The sequence below is a fragment of the Pyrus communis genome, chromosome 8 (genome assembly GCF_963583255.1).
Source record: "Pyrus communis chromosome 8, drPyrComm1.1, whole genome shotgun sequence".
Lineage (NCBI taxonomy): Eukaryota > Viridiplantae > Streptophyta > Magnoliopsida > Rosales > Rosaceae > Pyrus > Pyrus communis.
This window is the reverse complement of record NC_084810.1, coordinates 21,883,781-21,906,993: the sequence shown is the minus strand read 5'-3', so window position 1 is coordinate 21,906,993 and position 23,213 is coordinate 21,883,781. Positions and strand designations below refer to the sequence as shown.

Genomic DNA, 23,213 nt, shown 5'->3' with positions numbered 1-23,213 from the left:
TTGGACAACATGTCGACTGGACATGTTTCTGACCTTGACTAGCAAGGTTCTCACAACTGACCGGTATAAAAGCTTCAACAAATCAGACAAGTTCCGCTGGAATAACAGGAACGATTGGTTATGTGGTTTTAGGTAAATATTGACATCCTCTCCACAATATCCTTTTTTTTATCCTTTTTTTCTGTTTTTTTTTTTTCATTTTTTAATTTTGCATAATTCAACTATTTTGTTCTCAGCTTGCTAACAATATTTTCTGATGTTTGAATGGCAGAGTATGGTATGGCAAGTAAGGCGGTAATAACTGCATATGTCTACAATTTTGAAATTCTCTTGCAGGAGATGTTTACAAGGAAGAGACCCACTGACAACGTGTTTAATGGGGACTTAGACCTTCATGTTACAATTTTCAATCAGTGCTCTCGAGTCTTGAGTCCCCATGAAGTTTAAAAATTAAGAAAGCTTGATCTCACTAGTAACTGTTACAATTTTTAGAAAGGTTGCATCCACAACAAGCTTTCTTGCAGTGGTACTTTAGGGGAACTATAAGAAAATCAGCAATCTCACAGTCCAGCCCCCAAAAACGTAGACTTCAAAATTTCCATTCATAGCTAGGGTCGCCTAGCAAGATAACTTTCATATTGACATCAACGTGACGTATGATGTAACCATAATATAGGATTCCATGTATTTGTTTTTTTCATTTTGGATGGTTGCCAAAAGTCTTGGTCCTTGGCGTACCGAAAGTGCCTGACAATGGGTCCCAGTAGTGGAAGTAAGCTAGTGAAGTCATCTTAAAAAACTAGCCGAAGTTGTTATCATTTACTTGGACTTATTCCTTTTCATATTTGAATATCAAGAACCAGACACTGTGGTGTAAGTTCCTCGTATGATCCTATCCTTCTATAAATTTCCTTGTCAAGCAACAAATGGAACTCACCAAATTCACAACTCAACACCCATCTCTCTATTTCTTTCTGCTTCTCTCCCTACTTATATAGTTAACCAGCTTAGGAATGGGGGTTTTGGTTTTCAAATTGATCTCAATATACTTGCTTTTCAGTGCAGTGTTCGTTTGCTGTAGGAGCTCCCTGCAATTGGGACTCCGAGAGAATGCGACGGATAGGCTGGCGTTGCTTGCCATCAAAGCTCAAATAAAGCAAGATCTCCATAATTACAACGTGATGAGCTCCTGGAACGAATCCACGCACTTTTGCATGTGGCATGGTGTCACGTGCAGTCGACGACATCGCCAAAGGGTCACTAAGCTGGACTTGCAATCTCAAAATCTGGTAGGGAAACTATCCCCAAACATAGGAAATCTAAGTTTTCTAAGGGAGCTATGGCTGCAAGGCAACAGCTTCAGTCATGAAATTCCTCCACAAATTGGGAATTTGCGTAGATTGCGGGTATTGCAATTAGGCGCTAACTTGTTTGGTGGCAGTATTCCACACAATATATCATATTGCTTTGACCTTATCCATGTGAATTTCTCTGGCAACAAGTTGGTGGGTAAAATTCCTTCAGAAATTGGATTGCTCTCGAAACTGCAAATTTTTTTATCATACAATAATAATGTAACGGGACAGGTCCCTCCTTCCTTGGGGAACCTGTCGTCTCTCCAGGTACTAAGTCTTAATGGTAATAACTTGATGGGAGACATCCCCAGTTCTCTTGGCCAATTGAAAAAATTAACCTTCTTGGGATTGGGGTTAAATCAGTTGTCGGGTAGCATCCCTTCCTCCGTTTATAACCTCTCTTTGCTTGATATATTTTTCGTGTCAAATAACCAAATTCAAGGGAGTATTCCATCAGATATTGGCAAAAGTCTTCCTAATCTCGGAGTCTTCAGCGTCGCCTCAAACCAACTTACTGGGTCCATTCCTCCCTCAATATCCAATGTCACAAGTTTTATTTCATTTCAAGTTGGGGGTAACAACCTAATCGGACAGGTACCGAATCTCCAAAAGCTTCGCAACCTCCTGTATTTCAGCATTCAACTTAATAATCTTGGAAGCGGTAAAGATGGCGACTTAAGTTTTCTCTCGGACTTGACCAATGCCACCCAGTTACAAAGGTTGATTATTAGCAACAACAATTTGGGAGGGACATTGCCCATGTCAATATCCAATCTCTCAACCAAACTTGAAATGTTTTGGGTTCAAAATAACCAAATATATGGAAGCATCCCATCTGGGATAGGGAATCTGGTGAGCTTGGAATTGTTGTGTTTGGGAAATAATAGCTTCACAGGTAACATCCCCTCTGACATGGGTAAGCTTTCAAACCTTGGAGCATTAGAAATTTTCATGAACAAATTATCAGGAAATATTCCGTCTTCCTTAAGAAATTTAACCAAGTTATTCCATCTTATGTTGCATGGAAATTATCTTGAGGGCAGCATTCCTTCAGGTCTGGGGGAATGCCATGGGTTGCAATTGTTGTATCTTTCTGATAACCGTCTTAATGGCACAATACCCAAACAAGTTTTTAGACTCCCCTCCTTATCGATTTCTTTGGACTTGTCTAATAACCTCTTCACAGGTTCCCTTCCCCCGGAGGTTGGGAATTTCCGTAGTCTAAGTGAACTGTATCTTTCTAATAACATGTTTTCTGGAGAACTCCCCAGTAGCCTTGGTGGTTGTGAGAGTCTAGAAGTCCTGCATTTGCAAGGAAACTTCTTCAACGGGTCCATTCCTTTGTCTATGAGTTCAGTGAGAGGGATTCAAGATCTAGACCTTTCTCGCAATAATTTTTCAGGTGAAATTCCACATTTTTTGGAAGGCTTTAGAATCCTGAATAATCTGAACTTATCATTCAATCAATTTTGGGGAGTGGTACCAACTGGAGGTGTTTTCAAAAATGCTAGTGCTATTTCAGTTGTTGGCAACATTAATCTGTGTAGCCCTGTTGCTAATTTAAAGCTTCCCAAGTGCAAGTCTAAAGAGACCAAGAAACGAAGATTTTCTCCTAGCTTGAAACTAATACTCCCTTTAGTATTTGGGCTTACTCTTCTAGGAATGGCCATGGTGTTCTCTTATTTCTTTCTTTGCTCGTCAAGGAAGAAAAGGAAAGAAATTTCATTGAGCACTTTGGGGAACACTATTTTGCAAGTGTCATATGCTGCTCTACTCAAAGCTACTGACGGGTTCTTAGAGGCTAATTTAATTGGTGTTGGTAGTTTTGGGTCTGTGTACAAAGGAGTTCTTGATGACAATGATAAAGCTCAACTTGTTGCCGTGAAGGTGTTTAACTTGTTACGCCATGGAGCTTCGAGGAGTTTCATAGCCGAATGTGAAGCTTTGAGAAATATTAGGCACCGAAATCTCGTCAAGATTATGACCGTGTGTTCAAGTGTTGATTTTCATGGTAATGATTTCAAGGCTCTAGTTTATGAGTTCATGGACAATGGGAGCTTAGAGGAGTGGCTGCATCCACCTACTGGAACTGAAGAGTTAAGAGGTCATGTACCCAAGAAGTTAAGTCTTCTTCAGAGGCTAGAAATTGCCATTGGTGTTGCTTGTGCACTGGATTATCTTCATAATCATTGTGAAACGCCAATAGTTCATTGTGATCTCAAGCCAAGCAACGTTCTCTTGGACAAGGAATTGACTGGCCATGTTTCTGACTTTGGATTAGCAAGGTTTCTCTCACAAGTAACGAGTAATGTTTCAACAATTCAGAATCAAACAAGTTTCGTTGGAATAAGAGGAACGGTTGGTTATGCAGCTCCAGGTATATATATGTTAGATATATACTTCATTATATTTCCTTTTTTATTTTGGAGTATTTAATTTACAAAATTCAAAAATGTGATGTTTGAATTGTAGAGTATGGCATAGGGAGTGAGGTGTCAACGAATGGTGATGTCTACAGCTTTGGCATTCTCTTGTTGGAGATGTTTACAGGGAAGAGACCCACTGACAACATGTTTGGTGATAGCTTGAACCTTCATAATTTTGTCAAGATGGCTCTCCCCGAGCGAGTTACTGAGATTGCAGAAGCACCACTTCTTCAAGGAGACACGAACAAGAATCTGAATCAATGCAGTGCGAGAATTCATAGAGTTGAGGTGTGCTTGAGTTCAATATTTAGAATTGGAATTGCTTGTTCTGCTGAATCTGCAACAGATCGACTAAAGAATATCAATGATGCTGCATCTGAGCTTCATTCCATTAGGAATACTTTTCTTAGATAGAAACTCTTTTTTATGTGCTTTTGTGATAGAGAAATTTCGTGTATTGCCTGTGAAGTCTAGCTTTTATGTTACCACAGTAGATATGGAAGTTTGCAACGTAAATAATCACCAATGAGGTTCATTGTGTGAAGAGTGTATTACTACTTCTTGTACTTGGTATTTTTGTGTAATATTCACATATATTAAAATCTAGTACGTATCATGAAATTGTTGAATATACACATCGACAGATTCCAAATTTTCGAAAGATTCATAATCTCAAGACCCTCAACTTACATTCAACAAAATCATCTTGGAAGCGGTAAAGGTGGTGATTTGAGTTTTCTATCAGACTTGACCATTATCAGTGTAAGGTGTTTTTGAAAATCAGAGTGCTATTTCAATTGTTGACAACACTAGATTCTGCAAGGGAATTCCTAATCTCAAGCTGCCCAATTGCAAGTCTAAAGAGCTCCATGAAAAGAAGATTAGCTCATAGCTTGAAATTAATAATCCCTTTTAGTATTCGGACTTGCTCTACTTGTAAGTGTCATATGCTACTTTCTCAAAAGCCATTGATCGGTTTTCTTCAGTTAATTTGATTGGTGTTGGCAGTTTCGAGTTTGTATGAAGGTGTTTAACATGTTAAGTCATGAAGCATCAAAGAGTTTCATAGCCGAATATGAGGCTTTGAGAAATATCAAGCATCAAAATCTCGTCAAGGTCATATCTGCATGTTTTCACGGTGATGATTTCAAGGCTCTAGTTTATGAGTTGATGCACACCAAAGGATATCTAAAAAAATATCTAAAAAAACTATACAATTCACACTTAAACAAAAATCTGAGCTGATATTACAAATAGATAATGACATGTGATGCGATGAAAGTGATTGAAAATGAAAAAGGATCCTCTCTGGCTCCATTCCACCAAATCTACCAAGTTCAAGAACCAAGCCATTGAAATTTAATCCAACGGCTACAAACAAGAGCTCATTTTAAAAGTTATAATAGATTGGATCAAATTTCAAATACGGGGAATCCGACTGGTGGATTTTTTTGGAAGGATCCGGAGTCCTTTCCGTTGAAAATCTCACTGCCTCTCCTTTCAGCCCTTCAATTAATGGAATTGGATCCCATCAGGATATCCCCACATCTTAGCCATTCATTATGTATCGTGCGGTTAGAAATTATTTGATTTTTTTAATTTAAAATTAAACATAAATTGTATCTGACCAAAATTGACCGCACGATGTACGATAAATAGTTAAGATGTGGGGATCCCTAAAGTGGATCCGGCCGGATCCTCTTCCATATTTAATTATATATATATATATATATATAATATTCTAATCACTAACTTTTATCTTTAATATGTTTCATTTTGTTTGTAACTTAACTTGAAGTCTTTAACTTATATTTGATTTTATAATCCTAATTTTTATTTTTAATCCTTGATGCATGGTTTAACTTATTAAATGTGTGAAATAATAATAAATGATGGATCTTGATTAGAGGTTATAGGTATATTAGATTATTTCAAAAATTAAAGATGATATTAAGTTTTATCTTAATATGTTGGCTACTAGCAGGCTAGCAGCCATCTACATAGTGTACTTGCAACATGGTGTCGGTTTGAACTCCATCGACTCCTTAATCCAACATCTAATCTAATAAATATATAGTTTGACAAAAAAAAAAAAAAATGGTGGCCACTAGCCCATACCAAATTGGTACAAAACCATTACCGTATATGGCCACCAAATTTTATAGCATACCGAAATTTGGCATATTGAAAATTTGGAATGACAAGGGTACTAAATTTTGCCATGGCAAAAATTTGGTATGGTAAATAGTATGGTAACCGTACCAAACCTACTCCTTAGAAATTATATTAAGTTTTATCGTAATATGTTGGCTACTAGTGGCCTCTACCATAGTGTACTTGCACCACGACGTTGGTTTGAATTCTATCGGCTCCTCAATTCAACATCTAATCTAATAAACATATCGTTTGACAAAAAAAAAAAAATGTTAGCCACTAGCCCATACCAAATTGGTATAATACCATTACCGTATATGGCCACCAAATTTTATAGCATACCGAAATTCGGCATATTGAAAATTTGGTGTGATAAGGGTACTAAATTTTGCCATACCAAAAATTTGATATGATAAATAGTATGGTTACCGTACCAAACCTACTCCTTAGAAATTATATTAAAAACAAGTGATGGAATCCAACCTCTTTTTGCCTAGCTTCACGATAAATCCACCTCCACCTGGTTTATGTTCTAAGGTTGTGTTACTATATTCGTAAAACGTAAAGAAATAAATAGACATAGTATTTTTACTTGAATGGAAAATATGAAACTATAATTTACCTTAATTTTTTCAAAAATGAATAATTCCACTCGACGAGATTATCAATATGTTTTTTTTCGAGAATGAATAATTCCACTCGATGAGATTATCAATCTGCTGCGTCACCAGCACATATAAAAATTGAAATATTTGGTAGGTTTTCAAATGTGACCTAAAGACCAAGCAACTATATTTTTTTAGACTTTGGTTTGGTCCTTGTTAGGCCATGTATGTGTTTTTTTATTGTTGCTCACTCGATGGGTCACTCTCTTGAACTGGGACACATCATTCTCCTTGTATCCACCACGTCCTCTTCACCATGAAAGTAACCTCATGTAAGAATAATTTTTGGCTTGAGTAGGAGTTTCTACTCTAAATTACTCGTTGTCAATTCATCAAACTTCGTGTTTATGATGAAAATTTTTTATATCAAAAAGCACTCTAAAAGATCACCTTTGCAAAAAATTAATTTAAATTAAGGTCGTTTTAGTTATCAAACTGTATAAAAACAAATGAACAAAATTGATAAAAGTATTACAAACCGTCTATGTATTTGTTACAATTGATTAACTAAACAACTTTGATTTTAATTTAATTTTTACAGATATGATCTTTATAGTGTGATTAATAATATAAACGCTTTTGATCTTAAGCACAAAAGTCTGTAATTTGGACACAAAGAATTCTGAGTAGGTACTCTTAGTCATGCTTGACTAGCTAAGCATTGTTCCTCATGTAAATAGGTGATCCGTCATTTTCAACCAACATATTATTATGCCCTTAATCAAGGCTGAAAACAACCTTTTATTCGTTTGGACGTCAAATCTTTAGGGTACCATTAGAACTTTCTTTTAACAATTTTTGAGTGTGAAAGTCATTGCCTTTCCTTGAATTGATTTCCTTCTAAATATTTGTTGGACCTATTTTCACACGCTCAGCCCATATACTTGTTTAGACCCATTTTCACACTATCGAACCATGTAATATAGGCCATTTAATGAAGGGAAAATCAAGAGGGTTATTGACAATTCTTATAATCTTGGGTTTTTATTTTATTTTATTTTATATTTTTTTAATGAAAAAAAAAAGGATGCTAATGTGATATGCAACTTTATAATGCATGGAAGAGTTTAGTATGGAGACGTGTAATGGAGCGTAGATGTTTTGAGAAGTTCTTTTGGACTTTGCTTTCTAATTCATTGGCTCACAAATCTCTGTACGCTGAAGTTGTGGGAAGACATGCACGCATTCATTGATGTCGCGGTTATTAAGTTCCATCAGGATAATCGGGAAAGAAAATGTAAATTAAACTTACGAAAATATTGTTTACGAAAGACTCACTCACGTGTTAATACATATAACAATTGTTCATTCTTACGCCACAACATAATTATCTTTTTTTTTTAATTAAAAAACACACAAAATTACCAAAGTAGCCAAAGTTCTCTTATTGAAATCACTCGACCTAGATTTTATTCACCATCTGTGGTAGTTAGCACTAGCGCCACCTACAAGTGCTATATTTGGATAATGACACATTTGTATGTGCTTTTTCGAATTCATGGTTCTGGGAGAGGGAATCCATTTACACTCATTCCCCCATCAATGCCAATACTCTGCCCAGTTACGTAAGAAGCTGCTGGGAGGCATAGAAAGGACACCACAGCTGCAACCTCTTCTGGCTCTCCAGGACGTCCTAAAGGGGTTCGGGCGTTGATCGCATTCGAAATTTCTCCACACTGAGAAACTGTAGAGAAAACAAAGATCAGCTTATATGTGTAATGCATTAGGTCAACCAAAGTTGCTCATCAAATTTTATAATCTAGTAATGCATACATGTCAGCATCTCACTTGCCTCAAATTTGAACGAATAAGATGAGCATCTTTTTTTTTTAGGAGATGACTTCTTTAGATTTGATTTTGATTTTGGTAGTTTGATAATTAGGTGCATTACTATGATTATACACACGCTACATATATGATTACATCAATGCTCTATGTGCTATTCAGTCACACAAAATTGAACACTTTGCTATGCATTATAACATTGTATGTACGACTTATCTATATTAAAATGTGTGAACACCGCTCTTATATAGTATACTTATCTGGAAGAACTAACCTTTCTAAATAATGTACATACCTACCGAAGTAGCAAAACTTATAAAAAAGGAAAAAAACTTAAAAGTTGTTAAAATTGCAAGCATATGAAGACTATGAGTTTAGAGATCTCACAGGTGCAGAGAGGGGTGTTCGAATGAACCAAGGTGCTACACTATTGACCCTTATGTTATCTTTTCCCCACTCACAAGCCAAAGATCTTGCCAACGAAATTATTGCTCCTGAATATAAATTAAGAGAGAAGAGTCACAAGCTTTCATAACGCAATGACGTTTAAAAATGAAATTACATAAATTAAAAACGAAAATTTATCCATCATATTATTGTCAGAAACCTCCTCGTCTCGATTGATACCATGTTAACCAATATTGATTGAAGATCTTTGATGTATGTAACGATGAACAGTTTCTAGATAGAGAGAAAGAAGAGAGAAGAGAAATGTGTATCTTATTTCTTAATGACCAAGTAATACAAGGTACAATACTATTTATGCACAACAATCTTAACTACCTAACAAAGATACCATCTAATCTTATGACAAGTGTAACAATCCTACATTCACTAACTCATACACTTTAACACAATGGTCATAATTAAAGCAGGTTACTGGTGTTCAAGGTGACTGCAAAATTTTAATTGATCGACATACCGCAACAAACGTATATTAGAAAACACATCGATATGCTTATTTAGGTCTATCAGTATGATCATGCCATGCTTGTGTTTGGTTTAGTAAAGTTGAAACTAATACGAATGACGAAAAGGCTAACAAACGGAAGAATACATTGACTATATATAAACAAATATAATATTATCAACTGAAGAAAAAGATTGGCATGAGACGACTAAAAAACTACAATGTGATTGACTCATTAATAATAATAAATACAAGCACTACTATATAAAGTGAAAACTAAGACAAAACCATAATATTTAACGGACAAGAAATCTTATATCCTTGACTCACAAGAAAACCATAAATAATAATAAAATAAATAACTAATTTCCAACAAGTAATTTTCCTCAATTTTCACTACCTAGATTACAGTTTATATGTATGGTCTAATGGCTAGTTTGATACTACTGCACTTAAAAAAAAAATATGTTTATGTTGTGTTGTGAGAATAAACATCTATAATATAAAGTTGTTGAGTGTTTGGTAATTTTTTTTTTTCTTTTCGTAAAATTGCTTTTAACAAACAAAAGTATATGAGTGTTTGATAAAATTTTATATAAATTGTTGTGAATATGTTAAATGACTGAAAATGATATGGTATTTAATGTGATATATAGTTAGTGTCAAAGACAATAATGTAGGTGCAAAGATTGTGATTTTATAAAATATGTGGGGGTATACTTGTTATTTGAAAATTTCATTAAATGGGCACTGATTACTGTGGTTTGAAAAAAAAAATGTCATGGTCTACCACGCTTCTGCTTTTCTACTGTCATTAACAGAAGTTTTTTGAAAAAAAACATTTTTTTTTTGTTTTATTTTTCCAAACACATTTGATGTTCTAGATTAAAAAAAAAAAAAAAAAAAAAAAAAAAAAAAAAAAAAAAAAAAACCACAATACCAAACTAGCCTTAAAGATCATCACATGATCTTTTTTTATAATCATTTGTTTGTAAGAAAAATTTTCTATGAGAAAGTTTTAAGCAATATATTGTAATTAGCTGAAAAACAGTACCTTTGGTCGCAGCATATACACTTCCAATCCCCGCAACTGATACCACCCCAGCAATAGATGATACAAAAACAATGTTACCAGCTCCTGAAGCTTTCAGAAGAGGATGTGCAAATTGGGACAGATTGTAAGCAGATTCAAGATTTGTAGTTGGAACAAATGCGTAATCTTCAGCTGTGCAATCAACTGTTGGTTTTGATTTGGAAGTTCCCACATTGTTTATCTACAGGCAAACATTGGGGAGCACGATGATTAGCTAGCTGATAGCCCAAGAGTTCATGAAATACTAGAAGTAGATTTTTAGGTTCACGCACGTAGAAGCTAAATTCATAAATTAAAAAAAGGATATATATTGCAGACATGCTACGACTTTTTATATTATTCTAGATTAAATTCATGATTTTAGTTTTTCTTGTCCGTTTTCAAAATAAAACTATGTAGTCCACTATGCGTTGCTTATAATGGAGTTATTGCAGTTGAGTTAGGAAAGGCACAATAATGACTCTTAGAATGGAGAAATCTTTCTAGTGTGCGCCATATTCAAGCGGGTACTTCACATATCATAAAATAAGTGGAGAAACATGAAAACATACATCATTTCTTCCATTGTATTATGATATTTGGCGTGCCGCTTGAATACCCAGCACTTTGAAAAAAAAAATGATACTAAGTTGTGAGAAATACAAAAAAGACCCTCAACATTTAGTAGATATTTTAATATTTCATAGAGGGTAAAATGCTGATTTAGTCCCTGTATTATCACCTTAGTGAAAAATTAGGTCCCTGAATAATTTTTCGGTAAAATAAGTCCTTAAAGTCATTAAAAATTGCTAATTTCATCTCTACTATTATATTCAAAGCTTTTTTTATCCAATTTTTCGTCAACTTAAAGTCACTTGACACACTTTATAATGAAATACCGTCATTTTCTCGCCTATAAGCTCTTAACATTTTATATAGGTTGCAAATCTAACATCTAATTTACCCTTCAAAGTTAACTTACACTATTTCTTATGAAAAACTACCAATTTACCCTCCAAAGTTAACTTTACACACTATTTCTTTATGAAAAACTACCAATCTACCCTCTAATATGTATCACATGCAAGTAATGTGACTTAAATTAACGGAAAATTGAATATAGTAGCTCCGAATATAACAATAGGATGTGATTGGCAGATTTTATAATTCAAGGATTGATTTTTCTGAAAAAAAATAGTTTAGGGACCTAATTTTCACTGAGGTGATAATTCAGAGACTAAATTGACAATTTTCATAGATGATGTTGATATTAGGTATCCATACGTCAATATAAGTTAAGATAAACATTGATATTTCATATTTGGTTGAACTATCATCTTGTGACGTTCATATTTAGTTGCAACATCATTATCCACGTCGTTTAAGTCGCTTCTTCAGGTCATTTTTGTAATTATCACAACTTGGTATGATTTGTGTGAGAGGCTAAGAGCTCATTCTGGGAGTATCATTAATGTGCGTTTCTCATTGACTTACTATATTAACCATTTGTCTTTAAAATAAATTATTCTTTCTTAGAAACGAAATATAATTATAGACATTTAAACAGTAAACTTTGTAGCATGTGTGAATCTAGAAATTGGGTCGAATTCTCTCCATTTGCCCTAAATTTTAAACCCTCAACCTTTATTAAATTGATAGAAAACTAATAAAAAGAACCACCCCAATATGTGGGATTCTTCAATTTAAAAATTGAGGTTCAATTACTATTGTACCCCTGTTAATTAATTTGTCATTCATTTGTAGTCCTAACTAATTAATGAAGGGATTTTAATGTTTCATCATCTTGGTGCTCGTAGGGGTGTTTTTTGCAAGGGTCGAAAATAACATTTTCAATTTCCGTTTCAAAATTTCGGAATTGGACCATATTACAATTTTTAAGTCCAGAATTTTAGGCACATTTGGAAATTTTAGAATTGGGTAATTATGAAAATTTTAGAACATAATTTGGAAATTCATATTTTATATAAGTTTTCGAATATTTTTTAACTTTTGCGTACCTTCAGTTTATTGTTCATTCTTAATGCTTATGTATAAATTTAATTAATTTTGTAGTGTACTATTATACTAATCCTTATTAATATATAAGTGTATATTTTATATGAAAACAATGAACAATGTATCCAAAATTAACAATAAGATACAAAAGTTGATTACAAGATATATAATTTGACTAAATAACTATAAAAAATCAGAATTTCTTGAGAATTTTTATTGGAATAAGTTTGAAATACTTTGGAAAAATTTGGATCGGAAATTCAGAATTCTCGAAATCTTTAAATGCTTTCCAATTTTCCAAATTTTCACAAAATATTTGAATTTAGAATTTTCAGGTTCGAATTTGGAAATCTTAGTGTTGGAATTAGAAACAACATTCTAATTTGCAGCCCTAGATGCTCACTTTATATAAAGAAATTAAATTTTTGGTTTTTTGTTTTTGCTGAGATATGGAAGATAAAGTTATTTTAATGAATATATATATATATATATATATATATATATATATATTTTATTTTAATAATTCAACATTTTATTTTCCAATAAAAGAATTCCTTTATCCATATATATATATATATATATATATATATAAATGAGCATCCAAAAATGGTGAAACATTCAAAAATACCATAAATTTCCCTTTAAGAATTTCATAAATTACAATTGAACCAAAAGAAGCTAAAGTATTTAACCATATTTTTATTTTGAATGAATTTAATATTTAAAATTATAGGGAAAAAAAACAAAAACAAAAACTCCCACGTTAGTGGGTGATTTCACGTTTTAATTCATTTCTTTTTTTTTAAAAAAAAATATGTAAATTAATTATTTAAATAAAAAAATATAAAAAAACCAATTGCCACACGCGAGGCTAGTTGAGTATTGAGCATGGAGGTCTGGAGGGGAACCGAACGGATTCTCACCTGTCTTTGAAGAAGATATCTGACGTTTCTTCTTTAATAACAGTATTATCTTATCTTTTGTCACCAAAACAGCAATATTAATATATTATCGTATCTGTTGAAAAAGCAGACGATAATATTAAAAATAATCTCTTTTGTTTCCCCTTTCCATTATCAAGAAAAAAGAAGATAATGTTAGTGAGCGCATTAATTTAGGAAATTATTATTTGTACTTCAAAAATTTTATTTGGTATTTCAAATTTTCTAACACTTGTGAGAGGTGTAGAATAAGATTTGTGGAGTGCTAATAATAGTTCCCTTAATTTAAATCAATTTTTGTAATCCATATGACATGGTTATTAATGATTAGATGATACTTAACTATTACTTAACGTGTTTATTTCTTATTGGTGACAAATCATATGGTTTGCAAATTTGGCTAAAAAAAATATATGTGCCATTTTGTGTGGTATTTTTGTGATTTATCATTGATTGACGTGTGTTAAGTTGACGACAACGAAGTTAATGAGGTATAAGTTTATTAACACGTGTCAATGAATAATAAAGGCCATAGAAATGTCATACACAAAATGAGTGCATACGATTTGAACAAAAAGAATTGATCTCTCTAGTATTACTCCTACCAAAAAGAGGAAAAATGCACGTTTTATTTTTATAATTTTAAAAATTAAATATTTAAATTGAATACTTATATATATTTAATATAATTACTCAGATAACGCCTGTATTAAATACATATATATTCACAAGAAACCGAACTAAACTTTTACGTAATAATGAATGACTTTGGTTTCCTTTCTCTAGCTCAAGGTTTGTGTATGCATTGCTGAGTCAGGTTCAACTAATAAAACAACTATTTACAACAATTAAAAAAAATCTCTAATCAAACAAAAAATGTTAATGAAACCTAAAGCTAATTAGGAGTTATTTGAGTTTCATCATGACTTTATTTTCTATTAACTATTAGTACAACAAATTAAATTGAGAAATTAATTAATAAATATAGAGTACTTATAAGGATGTTAGGTTTTTCGTTAAACTGTGATGAGACCTTGTTTATTAACTCCTCCCTTTGTGCACTTGAAGACACATCACAGATTGAACCAGTGACTTGATGAAAACCCTTGGCCTGCCATTGACTCAAGCAATCATCCAGCTGCCCTTGACTCCGAGAGCAAGTATGAACAGCTGCACCTAGCCCCACCAGTTCCCCCACAATAGCACACCTAATAATAAACACATTACGCACATTTATCGCAGTGTAAAGATCCATTACACACTCATAAAATCTCTTCTCACAAACTTTCTAGCAATGTTAGGTTAGACAAAGATACAATGGTGCTCCGAAATTTTTAACCGTCAAATCTTATTTTCTTTTGTTTTTACCAAAGATCCAGCGCTTAAAAGAGATAATCCAAAGTACTGTAGAATATCTAGGTTAGAAAATGGTTGTGTTGCTAGTCGCTAGATTTGGTCAGTAATAACGCATAAACATGTTTAAATGGAAATGTGGAACAACGGGTATGGCCGCTGGGTTCAAAAAACTACCTTATTTGTTAGGGTAGTAGAGTTCAAGATGCACTCTCATCAGCTGGGAAAACACAAACGTGAGTGACAAAAAGTGAAAGAGAAGACTATCCCCATCCCTTTGGTTCCACCAGTGACACGAGCAGTCTTTCCCTCAAGAGACCATCTGCGACCTCTGCCATTGATCTCTGCATTCGCCATCCCTCTCTCTCTCTCTCTCTCTCTCAATTCATCCCACTTCCATCCGTGCACTTTTTATATTGGAGATGAACTAGTTACTTGTTATAATGTACCGTAAAACACGTGCCAACACATGCAAAACACATGAAAAATACATGCACCCAAATTTGAGATATATTCTCTCTCTCTCTCTCTCTCTTTTTCTTCTTTTTTTTTTTCTTTTTTTTTTTTGTGGGGGATTCTATTCTCTGCATGTAAAATTACAACTAGAATTTGAAAATTTAAATCATCACAACTTCATTTACTCTATAATCTTCCTTAACTTAGAGAGAAAAAATTTAAATCTAAACCTTCCACATGGCGACAGTATTATGTGATTATATGATCAACCTAAATCGTCTAACAGAAGTGTTTTTAAAAGTCATCTGATAGAAGTGTTTCTTGAACTCAAAGCCAGTGAGACAACTATGTATGTTTCATTTTCTTTGAACCTCACACTAGCTTGCGCGTACTAATTCATAATTTTTCCATTTACGAGTTAATTAATTGAATATACAATGTTCCAAATAATTATTATTTTTTCACTTTCTTACCTCAATAGCACTGTGAAACTAAATAATTTGAAGGGGAATATTAGCAAGCTTGTCACTTCGATCTTCTCTTTCTATATTTTTGGCTTTTCTTCTCATGTTGCAATATTACTTGATGATTGAAATGTCTATCTTTTAGACCACTTTTTCAGGAACAGTTCCCATCATGAAGCAACATTGCATAATAAAAATGAGATCTAAAAAGTAAAATGAGAAGATTAAAGTGATATAGTTGCTCGCATCCCTCAAATCTAAACAACACCTTCCTGTTGAATAAAACGTGACTAGCATCCCTCAAATCTGAACAACACCTTGCTAAGCGTGACTAATCGAAATCGAAATTCTACTCAATATCCAAATTTTTATTCTGTCTTTATAGGGACAAACTAAATCGCATTGATTCGCTTTGTTTATAAAAATCTGAATATGACCTGGCTGTTTAAAGAAACAAAAGAAAGAGACCCGGCTAGCTTTTTATTCTACCGACAAAGGTCGCAAAATCCAATCTTCTTTTTTTAAGAGTAACGGATCGTATCTTTTCTTTGCCATTTTTAATTTAGTTTAGAAAAAAAATTGGCTCCCTTGGAATTTCAGGCAAAAACAATAGTATATAATATATTATATAAGAGCTTTTTTAGTGTTTTTGAAATATAATTGTATATACTAGGCCTCGTTTGGCAGCTCGGACTGTACTGACTATTTCTGTCAGATAGGATAAATAGCAACCGGATAGTACTGACTAAATTAGTCGGGTGTTTGGTGCAGTATCGGACTAGTGACCGTATTATTTATACTGTGTTTGGTATTATACTAGATAAGAGGAATCAAACTTAAATTTTTTTTTTTTAAAAAAGTGAAATCATTTTTTTGTTCCCAGATCTCTCCGCACCCCCCAAACACCCTCCCTCTCTCTCCCTTCTTCTTCCCTGACTGCAGAAGAATCCCAAATAATTGTTCCCCAGCTCTCTCCGCCACACCCCCCAAACTCCCTCCCTTTCTCTCCCATATTCTTCTTCCCCGACTAAATAATCCGGACGTTTTGGTTGGTTTTATTAAGCGGGTGTATACCGTGTTATCCTATCCGACCGGTTAAATTAATCCGGCGCTTATTTAGTACGAGTGAACGCCAAACACCCGAGTCCGTATAACTAATCCTATCCGATCCTTTATCTGATCTGCCAAACAGGGCTATGTCATGATATAAAGGTGAAATGTTTAAAAGTTATTTCTCTTACTACTTGTGTTATGTCGTATATAATGTACTAGGTCATGTTCTAGAAATACTAAAAAATTCTCATAGTATAGAGATCCATGATATATATCTTCTCTTTCTCAGACTGTATTGGCCATGCCATTGAGACTTATCTCGATATCCACTGACACATTGACAACTAATGCGTGGCTACCACATTCAAGTTGGCTATAATAATTGAGTAGCTCAAACCAAAAGGAAAAGAAAAGAAAAAGTATTTTATATACAATGATTTTTACACTAAGAAAGCAAAGGATTCGGGCTAAGTACGCAAGAAGTCAGCATAATAAATTTATATTAAACTCGTTATTTACAAGATTTAAACTCAAAATCTCATGTCTTAGGTGAAGAGTACTAATAGTGATTAGCTTAAAATTTGAAAGAATGCAACACATGAAGAATTGGATTAAAGGACCACTATTTCAAAGATACTTTTGGAACAAGAAAACAAATGGAAAATATTAGAGAGTGGAAGAGAACTTGTGTGTTTACAGTCCCACGTCAAGAGTGAGAGCGATGTCTTTTTGGTTAACTTTTGGCAAATAGATGTCATTGAGACTATTGTTTAAAGGCATACAATTCTTCCTTGCATTTTTTAATGCAATCTGTTGTTAATGGTCAAACAATGAGTTTAATACTCACACGATGATGCGTAAGAATCTCGGCAACAGGTGGGATGAAAATATGCTCCGTTTGATAATACTTTTTTTTTTTAGAAGTATTTTGCTTAGAAGCGGCTTTTAGTATAAGCATATCGAAATTTTTACTATGAATACAAGTGTTTTAAAAAATAAAAAAATAATAAAAAATAAAATAAAATAAATAAAAGGATTTCAAAAATTGCATAGCATGTGCTTAATCCAGAAAACTGTTCAAGATCTCTTTATACCCATAAACATTTTGAACTATTTTTACTTAACATCATCATATTTAAAAGAGCTTTAGTTCTTTCAAAGACACTTTCAATTGGAAACCGCCCCCTATAACAACCTAGACATATGAAGTTATGAGAATACTTGAAGAGCAAGTTGTCCAAATAATCTTTATGTGATCTTTGGAGGGGTCAGTTGATGTTGCTTAAAGAGTTTTTGTAACATCTCTCGTCTAAGTTCACCTCAGCACTTAAGTTTAGTTATTTTTTAATCTTTAATTGTACGAAAAGAATCTTTAATTGTACAAAAAGAAAAAAAAGGGACATATTACATGAACATAATAAGCAGTGGCGAAGTTAGAATTTTCAAATAATTTGATCATCATATCAACTAAAAAAGCTTCATTGGACTATTTCATCGAGCACCTAGTAGGCACTTACAAATTCCTACCAACACATACTGAAAGCTTATGCTAACGTATGTCGACAACTACTTTTATTTTAGAGGCTTGTCAATGGTGAATGCAAGATACCGTGGAGTAATATTGAAGATTGTCAAGGCTTGTCAACTAAGGTATTTCATCGAGCACATGGTGATCACAATAGAGTCGCACACAAGAAGAGAAATGGAAGACAACTGTGATAGAATAAAGTAGAAAAAAAAAAGTGGGAGGAGGGGGTTGTAAATTTCGTTTGCCTTAGTTGTTTATAGGGGTCAAATACAATACACAAACAAATATACATGGAGGTTTTTAAGTTGTTGATATCAAGAGCAACCAATGACCCTATACTAACTTTGTCACTGGTAATAAGATCCATGTCTTAATTTTTTCCTAAGAACATAAAAAACCTTGTGTCGTTGAGTATTGAGAGGAACAAGTCATCCAGTAATCCAGGATATCAGCCTTGTTGTATCTTTGAGGGGCCAAGGAAAAAGATGATGTGCAATGCTTCTTGAGGAGTTTTGTTGTTTCTCAATAAAATCTAGTCATTTGAATTTCTGGGTTCTAGTACGACCTAATGCTTGAAGTTTGAACATGTTATAGAAGCATTTTTTATTGTTCTGATCATACATGTCGATCATTTTCAATGAACTGGCGACTCGATGGTGCTCTTTGGAGGATGTTGGAGTCTTCTCTTCATCAGGTTTGGGGGCCGTGTTTGGCGTGATCTCAGGTGTCTGTTGGGATGATGGTTCGAGATGGTGGGTTGGTGGCGTTCTGGCAGTTGCGGAGGGTAGCAAGTTGCTAGGGTTTGTTGCGGTTTTTTCTTTTGTGGTGGCCTCAAACTTTTGTTTTGGGCCATTTTTGTTTTACTCTGGAGGTCCACATCTATGTTGTGTGCTTATTGTGATTGAGCCTCTTTCTTTGTAATTATGTTGTCTTGGTAATGATTTTATCCTTTAAACAAAACCCAAAAATAAAAAATAAAAAATAAAAAAAATCCAGGCTTGGAAGCTCTTCCACTAGAGTGAAATGAAATGTCAATATACCAAATGGTTGGCAATCTTTTACTTACTTATTTAATTAGAAATTAATGTCACCTATTTTCATATACAATTAAAGCACACCACTTAGGTACAAGATTTTATTTTTCCAGACCTGCAACACTGTCTCTACAGCTGCATATGCAATTATGTATGGGGTGTGCTATCCACACATCCTTTTTTACTTCTCACATACCCTTTGTTAATTTCTGTCTGTTGATCTTCTTCAATTCATTCTATCCGACGGCCGAAAATTAAAAGGGTGTGTGGATATCACACCCCTTATGTATACATGCAGAACTATTTCCAAGTCATGCTCCTTGGAAGAGTAAGCCATTGACGGTCACCCCGCCGTCGACGATAATAGTCTGCCCAGTAATGTAAGAGGCTGCAAGTAGGCATATAAATGCTACCAAGGTAGACACCTCCTCTGGCTCTCCAGGACGTCCTAAAGGGCACCGAGAGTTTATCATCTCCAATTTCTTTTCATTTCGGAGAATCTGCATGCATAGAAGAGATAATGGATGAAAAGGGAATGGATGTGTAGGACACATATATTAGCGACGATCTTAATAATTGGTCAAGCTATTCGTAAACAAATTAATTAAGACTAGATGTATGATCTACACTTGCTGTAAACTTTTCACCGAAAAACTTGGTGTAAACAAGTCAGGTCTAAGAACCTATACATGAATAAACAAAAGACACATGGACTTTTGGCAAAACCTAACTTTTTATTCTAATTTCGACTATGGGCTTTTGGCAGACTCATCAACGAAATACAGATTAGCTTGAAGTTATGAGATGATTGTAATATAAGAAGTTAAAAGAATTCACTCGTGTATCTTAAATGCGGTTTTGATTTTCTTGTCACAACATTGATTGTATTTAAAAAACAATAAAAATAAAAGGCATGCGCAAGAATGTGATCCGAATAATCTTACAGGTTCAACAAGGGAAGTCGTGATGAACCAAGGCGCCACACTGTTGATCCTTATGTTATCCTTTGCCCACTCACATGCTAAGTTTTTTGTTAACTGATTCATTGCACTTGAGATGCAATAAAGAAAAGCCACACTTTGGTCTAACATTAAAAATACACACCAAAAACATGTAATTAAATTTTAGGTTAGTCTAAAAGTGATATAAACAATGTATGATACTTTTCAAATTTTTAATCTGATATAAGGTGTTAGTCTAAAAGTGATATTTAGATTTGAATGAATTTTTAACTAATTATAAACAATATATGATACTTTTCAATTTTTAATAAAAGTCGAAATCTATGTAAGGAAATTAACTATAAGCACCTTTAGCAGCAGAATATATAGATGCACCATCTATTGAGACCACACCAGCAGTAGAGGACAAAAAAACAATGCTAGCAGCTCCTGCAGCTTTGAGAAGAGGATGTGAAAGTTGGCAAAAGTTGTAAGCAGATTCAAGATTGGTACTCATTATGAATGAGTAATCTTCAGCTGTGTACTCTAGCGTTGCTTTCGGTAAGTTAGTCCCCACATTGTTTATCTATAACAAGACATTATTGAAAAGGTTTAGCATAACACAACGATTTTAGCTTACATGTATTATTGAAAAAATGCATGAAAATTATGTGTATTAAATGTAAAAAAGTACATACATACATGTACACATCTTTGAGTTTTAAAAAATGTACAATTTTACAAATTATTGAAATTTGAAATGTGTACAACAAACATATTTATTTACGAGAGGATGTTAAGTTTGTCATGAAAGTGTGATGATGATTTGTGATTCATGCACATATGTTATTTCAACTAATCAGTCTTCTACTTACAAGGATGCTGAGTTTGCCATCAAAAAGTGATGAGACCTTGTTTATAAGCTCCTCTCTTTAGGTTTTTGACACCACATCACAGACTGAGTCAATGACTTGAAAACCCTTCTTCTCCCACTGACTCAGGCAGTCATTAAGGTCAACCTCATTTCGGGAACAAGCATGCACAATTGCACCCAGCCCTGCCAATTCCTCCACTATCGCATACCTAAATAAAACTTTACTAATTTTACACAGAGCATTAAAAAATAATTCAAACCCATAATTCTAAAACAAAAGAAAACATAGGACAAGTGGAGAAATAAAGAGAATAATGCATTGGATGTATAGGAAAATTGAAACTAAAAGAAGATTAAGGTTCTGAAGCATTCAAATTTAGAGAATCTAACCCAATTCCTTTGGTTCCACCAGTGACAAGAGCTGTCATTCCACGAAGAGACCATCTCCTCTCTCTGCTATTCATCTCTATCTGCTCTCTAATTTATCTTTATGCAAATACTTTGTGGTTTCGATTATATTTCTTTTCGATGGGATAATTATTGTATATTTTGGTGGCCAGGGAAAAGTACGCGTGCCATCTGTTCACTCAGCAACTTGCAACATTTTGTTTGCTTGTTTTGATGTGGCAAACTATGCAAATTGATTGTCCAATTTGAATTTGACTAAATTATATTTCATCCAATTTCAACATCGTACAATGTCTTTCTATTTCATACAACTTTCGATTCAATTATTACACAGTGGTTCAATAGTTCATAATGAATTCTAGACTTGTATTCTATAAAGCTCGTTTTGAATTTGATTCATGACACTGATAAATCATACACTATAAAGAATTGAAGTTTAAAGAACACTATTTCAACGAACTTTTGGAACTAGAAAGCAAAGATATAAAATTTTGGAGCTAGAAAACAAATGTAAAGTATTACAGTTCGTCCAAAATGAGATCGATGTCTTTTTGGTTAATTTTTCAGCAAATAGACATGTCATTGAGAGTATTGTTTAAAGCCAGACAATTCCTCCTCCACATTTTTTGAGTGCAATCTCGTTAATGGTAATAGAATGAGTTTAATACTCACACGACTATACGCAAGAATCTCGGTAACTGATGGGATGAAAATTTGGCTCCCTTTGAAACTACCTTTCCCTTTCTTTTTTCTTTTCTTTTTTATTTTTTATTTTTTTTAAGTACTTTTGCTTAGAAGCATTTTCAAAAGAAGCATATAGAAATTTTTAATAAAATGCAAGTGTTTCTTAAAAAAAATCTTAAACATTGCATAGCATGTTCTTCTTCCGTAAAACAGTTCAAGTACTTTTTAAACAAAAAACATTTTAAAATATTTTTACTAAACATTATCATGTCTGCAAGTGCTTTAGTTATTTAAACAGCATTTCGAATTGGAAACAGGCCGTACAACAAGCTGGACATATGAAGTTTTGAGAATAGTTGATGAGCAAGTTGTCCAAACCATATTTATGTAATCTTTGGAGGGTTCAGTTGATGTTGCTTAAAGCGTTTTTCTGACATCTCTCATCTAAGTTCACCTCACCATTTAAATGAATTATTTTTTATTTTTTAATTGAACGAAAAGAAAAAAGGGGCATATTTCATGAAACGTAATAAGATTCCTATCTTAATTTTTTCCAAGAACCAAAAAAAAAAAAAAAAAACTTGTATCGTTGAGCATTGATAGAGACATGCCGTCCTGTAATCCAGAAAATTAATTTTATGATCAGCCATGTAAGGAAAACGATGATGTGCAATGCTTCTTGAGGAGTTTTGTTGTTTCTCAATAAAATATATTTATTTGAATTTCCTGCTTCTTGTACTACCTATTGCTTGAAGTTTGCATAAGATTATAGAAGCATTTTTCATTGTTCTAATCATACATGTCGATCATTTCCAATGAACTGGCGATCTTGGTAGTGTTGTTTGGAGGATGTCGGAGTCTTCTCTCCATCCAGTTTTGGGGTTGTGTTTGGCCGATCTCAGGCGTCTGTTGGGAACGATGGTTTGAGATGGTGGGCTGGTGGCATTTTGGCAGTGGTGGAGTAGCAAATTGCTTGGATTTGTTGCGGTTTTTTAGGCCCAAACCTTTGTTTTGGGCCATTTTTGCTTTACTCTGAAGGTCCATATTTGCATTTTGTTCTTATTGTAATTGATCCTCTTTCTTTGTAATTTTAT

At 33.6% G+C, this 23,213-nt stretch overlaps 1 protein-coding gene and 2 pseudogenes across 1 annotated transcript; 1 reads left to right on the top strand and 2 right to left on the bottom strand.

Moving 5' to 3' along the window:
* The first annotated feature begins 280 nt into the window (after nucleotides 1-280).
* On the top strand, nucleotides 281-4,253 carry LOC137741347 (probable LRR receptor-like serine/threonine-protein kinase At3g47570). Its single transcript, XM_068481070.1, has 2 exons — nucleotides 281-3,732; nucleotides 3,828-4,253. Exons 1-2 carry the CDS (start codon nucleotides 1,014-1,016, stop codon nucleotides 4,193-4,195), a joined length of 3,087 nt encoding a protein of 1,028 aa, XP_068337171.1. The 5' UTR covers nucleotides 281-1,013; the 3' UTR covers nucleotides 4,196-4,253.
* Nucleotides 4,254-7,921: 3,668 nt separating this feature from the next.
* LOC137743382 (tropinone reductase homolog At1g07440-like) lies at nucleotides 7,922-15,034 on the bottom strand (annotated as a pseudogene).
* Nucleotides 15,035-19,194: 4,160 nt separating this feature from the next.
* On the bottom strand, nucleotides 19,195-21,747 carry LOC137743765 (tropinone reductase homolog At2g29330-like; annotated as a pseudogene).
* Between the last annotated feature and the right edge of the window lie 1,466 nt (nucleotides 21,748-23,213).

What these genes read in the sequence shown, in the direction of transcription:
- LOC137741347 (XM_068481070.1), top strand. Translation starts at nt 1,014, where the DNA reads ATGGGGGTTTTGGTTTTCAAATTGATCTCAATATACTTGCTTTTCAGT. An exon ending in GGTTGGTTATGCAGCTCCAG is followed by an intron (nt 3,733 to 3,827) that starts GTATATATATGT and finishes TTTGAATTGTAG; the next exon opens with AGTATGGCATAGGGAGTGAG.